The 12475-nt window shown below is 40.8% G+C and overlaps 1 protein-coding gene across 1 annotated transcript in view; it reads right to left on the bottom strand.

Moving 5' to 3' along the window:
- Positions 1-12475, bottom strand: part of CENPE (centromere protein E) — a 64885-nt gene that overhangs the window by 49930 nt on the left and 2480 nt on the right. Inside the window, exons 5-11 of the mRNA XM_058666639.1 lie at positions 12032-12151; positions 8035-8116; positions 7733-7800; positions 7589-7654; positions 4133-4184; positions 848-935; positions 206-335 (exon numbers count right to left, since the gene is read on the bottom strand). Coding sequence (XP_058522622.1) covers positions 206-335; positions 848-935; positions 4133-4184; positions 7589-7654; positions 7733-7800; positions 8035-8116; positions 12032-12151 — 606 coding nt within the window. The remainder of the gene's footprint in view (positions 1-205; positions 336-847; positions 936-4132; positions 4185-7588; positions 7655-7732; positions 7801-8034; positions 8117-12031; positions 12152-12475) is intronic.

Raw genomic sequence — 12475 nt, 5'->3', positions numbered from 1 at the left:
AAATAGTATAGGATTTGGCAAAAACTGTGGAGATGGGATACAAATGATGGGACTTTGGGAAAATTAAATAATGAAACTATTTAGCAGACAATGTATGTATTATAATGGGTGTTACATCAATTAAAAACTGACTATACTTAATTTTGGTAGTTTATATTTTTGATGATTTCCTCTCAAATTAAGTTGACAAGAAAACAAAACTCACCTGCAGAGTTGTAAGTGTTTCATCAAAAGATGCTGGAGTAATTGTGCAGATAATACGTGTTTTTGTATTTCCTCCCAGAGAATTCTGGAGAATTCGTGTTAATTTGCTATCTCGGTAATTTATGAAACCACTTAGCAAGAATTGAGTTTGCAAAGAAAAAAAAATTAAAGAGTTTTTATATAATAAAAGTTGATTTTTGATGTACAACACACAGTTATGCAGATCAAAATTACTGATGGAGGTATGGTGTCTTAGTGCAGTGGGTTAAGCTGCTGCTTCTGAATCCCCCATCAGAGCACCATTTCAAATCATGAGTGCTCTCTTTCTCATCCAGCTCTGTGCTAACGTGGCTAGGAAAGTTTTGGATGATAATCTAAGTGCCTGTGTTCCTATAACCCACATGAGAGAGCCAGATGAAGCTTATGGCTGGTCTTTCTCGTTCTGTCTCTGCCATTCAAAAAAATCTACAGTAAAAGTTGCAAATAAGTTTAATACGTCACATCATTACGATAGCATACTCAGTTAACCCCTAAAACTTTTGATCATATGGAGATAAATATGCCAGAACATGCCTGACGTATTGCAATATTGAATATAACAAAAGATACAAAATTTGCTAAGTGTACTGTGGGGATCACTTACCCAACTTGTCCATCACTAAGTTTCTTAATCACTTGCCCCAAAATAAATAAGCTTCGATTTATGTTGCAGCCTTCCTTGAGTCGCACACCTGAGTTAAACAAACATGAAAACCAAATCTATATGAGGTGATGAACTTACTTATCAGCAAGCTCTGAGAGAAATCAGAAACTAAAGGGTCAGCTGCTAAAGTCCACGCTTTGCATTGGACCTGAGCTCAATTTTACTAAAACTGGTAGGAGCTCCTGTCCTACTCCCCCCACTTGTTAAGTAAATCAATAAGGTTTGCCCTTGAGAGAAACAGCAAAAGGATGACTTAGGAAGAAGACAGAAAAACTGTTTCTTAAAAGAGTTCCTCTCAATTCCTCAGTTCAAATATATTTTTCCCTCAAATACTTAAATGAAGACATCTATGAGTTTACAAACAAATCAGTCCCTTAGTTGTCACCTGTAATATGCTTTCATGGGTCAAAAAGTTAAAAAAGAAAAACATGCGCACTCCACAAAGCACTTTCTACTTTCATCTCCCACTCAACCAGTTCCTATCCTTGCTAGAAACAGTTGTCATTCTTCCACATAATGTAAAAAATGCATGTCACCTTCCTTTATTACACAAACAATAACAGACTGCATCCACTATTTTGCATTTGGCTTTTTTAACTTGGCAAAATATCTCAGAAACAGGCCAATATCTTCTAAATTATCTTTTATCAGAATTTGCTAATTCAGTTCTCCATTGAGGATATACATTTTTGATTTGCTGCAATACAAAATTACTCCAATAATAAGTCTGAGCAGATGTTATCTCATAGGTACATCATTTAGCTACCGCTGTAAGACTGCTACCTAGCAAAGCAGCATAAAATAAGCACTTCTTTCTTGCTCATGAATGTGAGTGTGTCTTGATTTGGTGGATGCGGGCCAGGCCCAGCTGAGCTGCTCTACACGGACTGCAGGGTGAAGTGAAGCTTGTTGTACAAATCCTTGAGCCTCCTGGAATTCCTCACTCTTTAATGGTATATCACAGGAGTGCTAAGGGGGTTCTCAAACATTATACATTATTCAATATTTACTCACACTCTTTGCCCAGTTTCCTATATGTTATTAGTCTTTGTTCTGGAGTTCTGGGACCTTACATAATAGAAAATTTCCTTCTCATTGCTCATTGACTTCCATTAACTCTTACAGTGCTTTACGTCGGATTGCCACCTACAATAATTACCTGCTGTACAGATGTCATGTTTGTATCCAATTTATTTTTTCCCCAAGTGACAATCTGCTCATAACACATATTTCCCTCATGAATCTAAAGGACTGTCTTTATTATAACTAAAGTTCCATATGTTTAAGGGACTCTCGCTGGACCTTCTAGCCTGTTTCATTGGGTTGATAGTTCACACACTGGAGCCATATTGCTTTGAGTGTTAAGGAGTTAAATGCCTTACTGTGTTGTAGGGCTAAATTCCCATTCACTTATCTTTTTCAGAATTTTCTTTGCTAATCTTGTCTATTTAGAAGTGTACAATTCTTCATATTTTTGTTAGGACTGCTACATCTAGAGATTAACACACAGAGGCATGAGATTTTTGTGATTTTGTCTCTTCTTATCCATTTTGTGTGCCTTTTCCATTTTTAAAAAAGTATTTGTATCCTTCAGGTCTGATCTGAAGCTTTCTTGCCAACAGTCCTGTGTAATTTTTGTGCCTAGGAGATGCATTTTTAAAGTTATTCAAAACTGTGTCATTTTGTTCATTTAAGCATCACAACTGGTTTTGCTTGAGAGCATCTTTAAATTAAGTTTATATCTACTTCCTTTCTTTCTGGATTTATTTATTTATTGTGGCCTTTTGGCTTTGCATATATTTTATTGTATGGAGAAAGAGCACTACTACATTCCCAGCGTTCCTTTGCAAAATTAAATTGCAAATAGCTCAATCTATCACCAATCGATACTCTCTCCTTGATGGATACACATGGATGGCATGTAGTACTATTTTTCAAATATTAGAAAAAGATTCTTCATGAACTGATTTTAGTTGCTGTCTTTTCCCATGTGTATTATGCTTATCAATCACTTCTGAGAAGAGTCCATACTACTTTTGGAAGCACAAAGATATCAAGAAAGATTGAAAAGCAACAAAACAAAATCAACATTAGGGAGAAAAAAGAAATTAACAACACCATGCAGTTAAATAACATGCTGCTAAATGACTAACGTGTAGCTGAAGAAATGAAAATCAAGAACCTTCTTGAAGAAAATGACTCATTCTTGATTTTGTTTTGTGGCTTTTCATTTAAGGGGATGTATAGTAGCTGTGTAATGGAGACTGTCATATGTAGTAACATGTCATTTAACTTCATGGCATTGTAAATTTCTATTTTTCTTTCTATTGTTGATTTTGTATTATGATTTTTCATTTGAGGGGATGTACAGTAGCTGTGAAATGGAGACTAACAATATCCAGATGTGAGGATACAATGCAGTATGCATTTCTACTTCCAAAGACGGACTTACAATGAAACTGTTTACTATATCTTGACAATAGGATGCTGGACTCTCTGCCACTGTCCATGCGCTCAATGATGGACATATGACTGTGTATGAAGAACTATACTTTAGTAATGATATAGAGGAACTAGGTAGAGGGGGTAAATTGGGGCTGGGATAAGAGAAATACCAGGAGCCTATGGAACTCTATCATAAAATGAAAATAATAATAATAATAATAGTAAAATGTAAAAAAAAAAAAAAAGAATCAAAGCCCCCCCCAAAGGAAGATTTTATACATGTTATAAGCACTTCGGAATCCTATTGTTAGAATGTTAGTGCTGGAAAAACACTTTCCATTACTTTCCTTAATAACTTCACAAATTAAGAAGCCTTATGTTTCCAGCTATATAATCCTATCCGTTGCAAGGCTTTAATTTTTTAAATGATGCTAAAATAGCGCAACATACATAATTAGCAAGATGCACATGCTGGTATTTATTTTAAGGACTTTAGCAGAAAATTACTATTACTTAGAAACTTCACCATTTTCTTTTCTTTTCTTTTCTTTTTATTACAAAGTCAGATATACTGAGAGGAGGAGAGACAGAGAGGAAGTGGAGCTGTCGGGATTAGAACCAGCGGCCATATGGGATCAAGGTGAGGACCTTAGCCACTAGGCCACGCTGCAGAGCCCCCAGAAACTTCACCATTTTCTAAAAATGCTTAATGGCTTTCTAAAAAATCCAATAAAAAACCAGGAAGACATCAAGGTTACATATTTCAGAGGTTCTCATTACCTTCAGCTCCTGTTTGAGCAGCTCTCTCACTGCCTGCAAGGTCAACCAAATTCTGTAAGACAAATAAAGATAGATTATTAGGAAGGATACTTGAACTGGTGAAATTCAAACTATATTTAAAACATATGGCATATCCGAATATCCCATTTATATCCATATCTCCCACCCCATTATTTAGGCATTTCATTTCTCTGTGACTCATACTAGTCTCTGTACTTTGTTTCTATTTTTAACATCCTCTATAATGTTGATCAAGTAACTTTGTATCCCACACTATGTTCAAAATTGCACCTTGGCAAACAGGATTCTCTCCAAATTGGCACACTTGATAGCAGCTTATGTTGTTTCATTAATAGTTGTTCTAGTCTGCCCTTACTCCTTACTCAGAGATAAACTATTCAAACTATGATCTAACAAAAAAGGAAGCCAGTCATGAAAAGATCAAGGGAAACTGTACGTCAGACATGTCACACGCAAAATGCACTTGATGTGTTAAAAGTCAATGAGAGGTGCTGGTTTGTGATACAGTGGGTTAAGCCACTGCTTGCAGGAGAGCCCTTTTGAGTCCCATCTGCTCCTTACCCAGATTCCTGCTAACAAGCCTGTGAAGGCAGTGATGGCCCAGGTAGGTGGGTCCCTGTCACCCAATTAGGAGACTTGGAATTCATGGCTTCTGGCATTGCCTGGACGCAGCTGCAGGCATCTGGACAATGAACCAGTGATGGAGGTGCTCTCTGTGACTCTTTCAAACAGACATGTTTTAAAAAGAATCTAGAAAGAGTACTATGGCATAGTTGGTATAGTGAACATTACATAAGACTGAGTAAAAGTAAGGGGCCAGATTATATAGAACTTTGTAAATAAGAATAATAACCAAAATTTTTAAGTGCAATATAGTGAGAGTCTATGAAAAGGCATTATAACCTGATTAAACTTTCTAAAGGACCAGCTGTGGCTCTGGGCGGGGAATGACTTGGAGAGTGGCATGAATGGTTAACAGATGGCCCAGTTAGAAGCCTGGTTCAGTTGAGAGATGGTGGCAGGTTGGGCTAGGGAAACAGCAGCGGAGACTGGCTGTGAGTAGCAGTGGAGTATCTTCTCTATTCTTTCAATCTCAGAGTACAGTGTGCTCAGAACATGAGGCATACTTTGTAAATATCCTGAGTGCCTTAAATCAAAATCGAGCTTTGACCGTTTCTCTGTGGGGAATTTCAGGTGGTAGTAACAACTGCACTCCTGCGGGACAGTCCTATTTCAGATAATTCCTTCTCTGAAATGTCTAATAAGTGGAATTTTCTTATGTAGTACTCATTGGCAGATGATTTAGATAAAGAATAAAACTGTGGTGATAAAGACAGTGGTGAAAATATAAAAATGGACTAGGCATTCATACTCAAAACTCCTAAGTGGCCTGTCTTCTAAGAGAGGAACACCATGTGGAGTAGAAGAAAGCTAAGAATGGCCAGCTCTTAGAGCATTACTTTTGTACAGCTGGTTACGTCGTCGCTTGTGATACCTCCATCCCAGATAGAGTGCAGGTTCCAGTCTTGGCTAATGTTCTCCCTGATAATGTGCTTCAAAAAGCAGTAGAAGACAGTCTAAGTACTTGGGTCACTGTCATCCATGAGTGAGACCTGGATGGGGTTCCAGATGCTTGGGTTTTGCCTGTTTTCAGCCTCAGCTGTTGATGGCATTCAGGAAGTATACCAGTGGATCAAAGACCTTTCTGTGTCACTCCGTCTTTCAAATATAAATAGATCTTAATAATAATAAAAAATATCAGGCCTTATATCATTTCAGGAAGTGGCATAATAAAAATAGTACTTAGTAATAACAGAAATTCACTGATGGACTGCAGCAAGAACAACCAGTCAAGGAGGCCAAGTTCTAGGAGACTACTATACCAATTCAAGAGTGATCCAAATGAGTGCAACACCACAGGAATGTATAGAGCTGGGATCAATAAGATAAAAGGATACACAGAAAAAGACAAGTCAAAATTGACTTGAGTCTTCAGTCTATCTGATCAGGATAATGTTGGTGTTATGTGGAAAACAAAATATTAGTTATGTAGGAAGAAAGTGATTTTGACTTAGATATATTAAGTTTGAAATCATGATTATAACAATGTTTAACAGGATACAAATTAGAACTCAGAGACTGAATAAAATAAATATATGGCAGTCATCAGCATAGAAGTGACGACAAAATATGTGCAAAAACTTGAATTAAGAAATTAATTCGGGGGGGGGGGGCTAGGTATAATGGCACAATTGGCTAATCCTCTGCTTGCAAGTGCTAGCATCTCATATGGGTGCCAGTTCATGTCCCAGCTGCTCCACCTTCTATCCAGTTCCCTGCTTATGGCCTGGCAAACAGTGGAGGATGGCCCAAGTCTCAGGAACCCTGCATCCACATGGACACCAGGATGGAATTTCTGGCTCCTGGCTTTGAATTAGTTCAGCTCTGGTCACTGTGGTGATTTTGAGAGTGAACCAGCAATTGGAAGATCTTTCTGTCTCTCCTTCTCTCTGTAAATCTGCCTTTCTAATAAAAATAAATAAATAAATCTTAAAAAAGAAAGAAAGGCCACAGTAGACAAGGTTCAAGTTTAAGGAAATATGGATATTATCACCACACCAAAGCCAGGAGACTATCAGGAAGGATTACCCTCAAACATACAGAACCTGACTCCTTGGGAATATTCCTTCCCAGATTCTCACAGTAATGGGTCCTGTAGGGTTGGACTAGATGTTGGTAGATGACTTCTGAACTTCTGTCTTAATTTGATTTTAACATCCCTGACATACTCAGTGATCAAAGCATGTGAGAAAAATAACTAAAGAGATAACGGAATATTCTCTGGTGTGTTAGTTAAAATTATAGGGAATTATCACATGGTGGGATGTGAAAACAGAGGCTAGGTTACATTTCTTTGTTAAACAAAATTAAAGTCTATTAAAATAAGTGACACACTTTAACAGCAAAATGAGTATGTTGAATTTAGGACTGGCTATAAAATAACTTAGAATTTTTAAAAAAATAATGTGAAAATGAATAAATACTGTATTTTCTTATCGTACTTAAAAATTTTTAACAATACTATTTACATTTCAATCATCTCACCTAATTTTTGTTGATCACACAAGTGTAAGTTATATAAGCTAAAATATAAAAAAAAAAAAATCCCAAATTATAAGATTAAACACTTAAGCATACCTAGAGAGAAAAATCTTGCTTTGCTGGTGGGTAAAGTCTTAACAGTTCTTACATCTAACCTGCAGGAAATGGCACTCGTGATCTAATAGGAAGAAAGATTCTCTACCTTTAGGTAAATGGCCAATGTACAGCTTTTATTTGCGTATTTAGTTAACAGTTCTTATTAAAATGCCTAGTAGGTTAATTCAATCTTGTTTTGGCTTACAAGGAATGTTATCATTGTTCTTTAATACTCACCAAATGGGAAACTTTGATAGATCCTTCACAACTAGATGGTTCGCCTTTCTCTCTGCTTTCCAAAATCTAGACAGAAAAGACAACTTGTAGAAAAATTAATGCATTCCTATGTGGAAAGAACAATAGAAAAATAAAAGTACCTACCATTCTAAAAATGGTATGAGAACGACTGCTTCTTTGATTCATTTTGGTAATTCCGTAATGTCTGTTTTCTGTAAAAAGAGTTAAATTTCATCAGCATAATACATTAAAGTATAAAATAAAACAATTTTTTTTTGGTCTATTAATCAGAGGTATGACTGGAAGACTATTTTATCTTCTTAAAAAGTATGGCTCAGCACACCAGTAGTGAGGCCGAGCAGTCTAAGGTGCTGGACTCAAAGTGTGGTTTAATTGGAAAGACAGTTTCTATAAATGTTTTAATGAAGAGTTTAGCATAGTCTTACTTTCTCCCTTTGTGATCCATTTCAAAGCCATCTCTGATGTATAAATAACTTCTTCAGTAAGATCAGAAACATATACATTCCTCTGAAAGAAGTTTGGAAAGGTTAGAAGAACAGTAGTCATAAAAAGGTACAAATTACAATACAATTTGTGCAAAAGTAGAATATTGAATTATTAGGATTTATTCTTCTCTAAGAAAATATCAAGCCAATTGATGAAGACTCATAATTGATTTCACCAAAGCAAACCAAATTCTAACCTATTTATCACCTTGCTCTTTTGAGCACTTAGGCTAAAATATTATACTTGTTGTATCTTAAAATTATACATACATCTGATTAAAATATGAATCTTGGTTCCGGCCTTGGGTTTGGGGGCAAGTGCCGCTCCTCACAGTGTGGCGGCTATGGGGGGTGGCCCTGCCGGGTCGGACCCAATGCTGGGGGCTCACGCCAAAGACACTGCCACAAGGCAGTGAACGAGTCCTCGGCCTCCCCCAGGACCCAGGAGAGCTCTTTCCTCAGGGTAAGTGCGCCATGAGGGAACTTGGGAACTGGGTTAAAATTCCTAGCTCCGGGCCCGGAGACATGGCCTAGCGGCTAAAGTCCTCGCCTTGAAAGCCCTGGGATCCCATATGGGCGCCGGTTCTAATCCCGGCAGCTCCACTTCCCATCCAGCTCCCTGCTTGTGGCCTGGGAAAGCAGTTGAGGACAGCCCAAAGCTTTGGGACCCTGCACCCACGTGGGAGACCTGGAAGAGGTTCCTGGTTCCCAGCTTCGGATTGGCGCGTACTGGCCCGTTGCGGCTCACTTGGGGAGTGAAACATCGGATGGAAGATCTTCCTCTCTGTCTCTCCTCCTCTGTGTATATCTGGCTGTAATAAAATGAATAAATCTTAAAAAAAAAACTTAAAAAAAAATTCCTAGCTCCGCCCACCTGCTAATATCCTGCTGCTGGGTGAGTTTGGGAGGGGTTCGGGCCTTGGGTTTGGGGGCAAGTGCCGCTCCTCACAGTGTGGCAGCTGTGGGGGGTGTCCCTGCCGGGTCGGACCCAATGCTGGGGGCTCATGCCAAAGACACTGCCTCACCCAGAGCGGCCCTTGCACCATGCGGTGCCAGGCTTTGCCTGCTGGCCACCCGGCGGCAAACTCTGGGGTTTTTAAGATATGTCTGCTGCCTGGGGACACCCATGACTAAGTCCAATTTTAGTGTAGGTGAGTAGTGAATCTTGGGTGATTCCCAGTGACAGGGTTATGGAAGGTTTAGGCATGCGTGGGGACTGAGACCTGGTGGTTTGGAGGGAAGTACCCAGGAGACAATTACGGTTAATCAGATACACCAACCCAATTCGGAATACAGAAATGGCCTGTTTGCCTAGAACATCACTGATTATCACACACCAGCCCACACCAATGCTATGGATGGGGGCCTCTTTGGCAGTGATGGGTACCATTACCCAACTGTTTGTTGGAGTGGTGGAGTGGTCACATTTGGCAGGGTCAAGACTGTATCCAGCACGTGAGAGAACTTGGTCTGGGGGTAGACTCTATGGGGTTGTGTGGGCCCAACCCTGTGGAAATACAACTTCCCCTGGTTAGCTCGCAAGCTGGGGTTGGGATGGACTAAGCTAGATGTGACTATGCCACCCGCCATCACACACGGGTGCAGGAACCCAAAACAGTCAGCGCAGGTCAAGGCAGCAGCACCTGAAAGTGCATCCATTAACAGGATGTGGGGTGGGCCTTGCTGCCACTGGAAGGGGACAGAATGGGCAGGGCTGAACAAACCTTAAGTCACAAAAAATGACAAATCAGGTTGGAGCACAGGTCACGCCAAGTAGGTCCTTGCACCTACTGATCTGTGTCAGACAGGGATGCTAAGCCACAGCATCTAAGGGGACAGGACAAGAGAGGGGCTCTACCAAGTTGAATCAGAGCAACCACTGGCCTTCATGAGATCTAAGGCTGGGAATAGGCCCAGTTGGGCAGCTAAGGGGATACTCTAGCTGGGTTGAATTTCCCACCATTGAGCGCATGGGCTGTAAATGGGGTTGCATTCCGATCAGGATATGAGTGTAATCCCACTTGGCACAAGTGTGGACTGGGAATGGAAGCACCAAGCCGGGCCAGACTCCAACACCATCTGGTGCTCTGCAGGACCAGGGGAAATGTATGACAGACTAAGCTAGGTCTCAGCCCTTACTGAACCATGTGTAAGCTGTATGGGGGTATGGAAGAGCCATGGCTGGGTTGAAACATCCAACAATAAGAACCAGATTGTGTTGAAGAACAGTCAGGAAACACCACTGTTCCTGCTAGGACAGGAGGTGAACTGAACAGGGCTGGCTCATGGACCCACTGGGATGCGCAAAACCTGGCACTGGGAGTTTCTGATGGAGGAGCCTGGGCAACTCCTCTGGCAGGACACAGTCCCTGCAGGTAAGCGCAAGAAGCACAATAGGAAACAGCCCAGAACAGGCTATGGAAATTATCCCACTGGTATACACATGGCATGGATTGGGGGCAGACCAGGCCGAACCTGTTCACATCACCCGCTGGTGAGTCGGAGCGCCAGGACAGAGTGTGGGTCGAGCCAGGTTCAGTTGTGACGCATACTAGTACACAATAAGGAATGCCAAGGTGAGATGAGCCGTACCAGATGTGGTTGCAGCGCCCAAACAGCACATGTGATAATCAGGGGGAGGAGGCAAAGCTGACTGGGGAATGTGGGCTCCCCTGCTGGACAACCACTTCCGTTGGAAAGCGTGAGTCGGGATGGGGGACGATCAGAACAGGCAGGGCTGTTACACCTGTGGGCCTCATGTGGGCTAGATAAGGGAAGGGCCATGGTGGGCTGACTGTTCTGACTGGTGCAAGCAAAAACTAGAGTGGGTAAGGGTTGGTTGGGCTAGCCGCAGTACTAGCTGGCAGAGGCTGGCACTTGGAGCTAATTCTGTCAAGTCAAATGCCAGAACTACCTGGAGAGTGCATAATCTGGGAGTGAGTGTGGCCTAGAAGGGAAATAGTGGGCACCTCCTTCGGGGTACCACTCTCATTGGACAGCACGAACACCAGGACAGGGGCAGGGGTGGCTGTACAGAAGGGCACCTGCCAGTAGGTGTGTGGACTGGATAGTAGGTTGGTTGGGTTGAGCTGGGCTTCAATGCCCATCAACACGTGCGAGAGCTAAACAGGATGTGGGACAGACTTGACAAGCCTGCGGTGCGTACTGGCAAGCATGGGAACCAGGGTAGGGGGCAGAACTGGTGGAGGTTATGGGGAGTCGCCCCAACTAGGCTGCAGCTCCAACCGGTTTGCGTGAGGACCGAGTATGAAGTGGGCAGGATCAAACTGGACTACAACACCTGCTGGTTCACGAGGAAGACAGGGCTGGAAACAGAACGAACCCAGCAATCCCAACGACCAGCATGAGCATAAACTGATTGGTGTGACGGACGGTGTCAGACTCTGTACTAGCAAACTCGCGCAAGAATCAGGCCTGGGATCATCTCAGATGAAGTTTCTTTGGAGATCCCTCCAACTGAACTGCTGATCTTAGAACCCCAACCATGAAGAGACTGTAAGCCTGTGGATTCTGAATAGGGTTCATTGCGATTGGAACTGAGAGATTGGCAGCAATCCAGAACTGATGAACTATCAAAACTGTATGAGCAGGACCCTCAGAGCGCACCTCCCGTTGGGGATCTGGGATGGGTGGGAGGTTGGGTAGGGCTTTTCCCTTTGTTTTTTTCCCTGACCCCAGATACAGGGTAAAATGATATTGATGTGGAAACAATGGTATTACCCACTTTCACCCTGTAGCCCTTGACACTTAGTTCCCTAATCAACTAAGTAAGATTATTAAAAAATACTTAGAAAAAATATGGATCTTTATACATAGACAAAGCATAGAAACAGAAAACACTTCAGAAAAAATTAAAGGTGAATATTCAAGAACAATAACCCTGAAACTGTATTAAAACCACAACTCTGTTACTTACATTGATGTCCTCCCGAATTATTAAAGGTTTCATTTTTTGAGTATTACAAAGTAAATCTGTGATGGTTTCATTGTATATCTCCATATAAGACACACGTAGAAGAAATTCCCTATCAGGAAACTGAAAGGAAAAATTATGTGAAAATATTAGAAAGCATCCAATTATAAAAATGTAATGCTGAGTGCTTAAGTACTATAACTTAAGAGGTAAGGAATTATTTCTGTAAACAAGCATGACTCACACCTCTGAGTATAATAAACACAAAGATACAAAGAAGCACTGTTTCAGAAATAATAAAAAGTATGCTATGATAAAATTCTGAGAGCAACTAGTCTAACTCTCCAGGATCAAAATAAAACCCAACCAGTAAATTTTATTTTAACATAAATATTAATTTAAAACTAATTCCTACCTAATTAGGCTTTCTATTTGATTTGCTTCTCT

This window comes from Ochotona princeps, chromosome 7, assembly GCF_030435755.1.
Source record: "Ochotona princeps isolate mOchPri1 chromosome 7, mOchPri1.hap1, whole genome shotgun sequence".
In the NCBI taxonomy this organism is placed as follows: domain Eukaryota; kingdom Metazoa; phylum Chordata; class Mammalia; order Lagomorpha; family Ochotonidae; genus Ochotona; species Ochotona princeps.
This window is presented reverse-complemented; position numbering and strand designations above follow the sequence as displayed.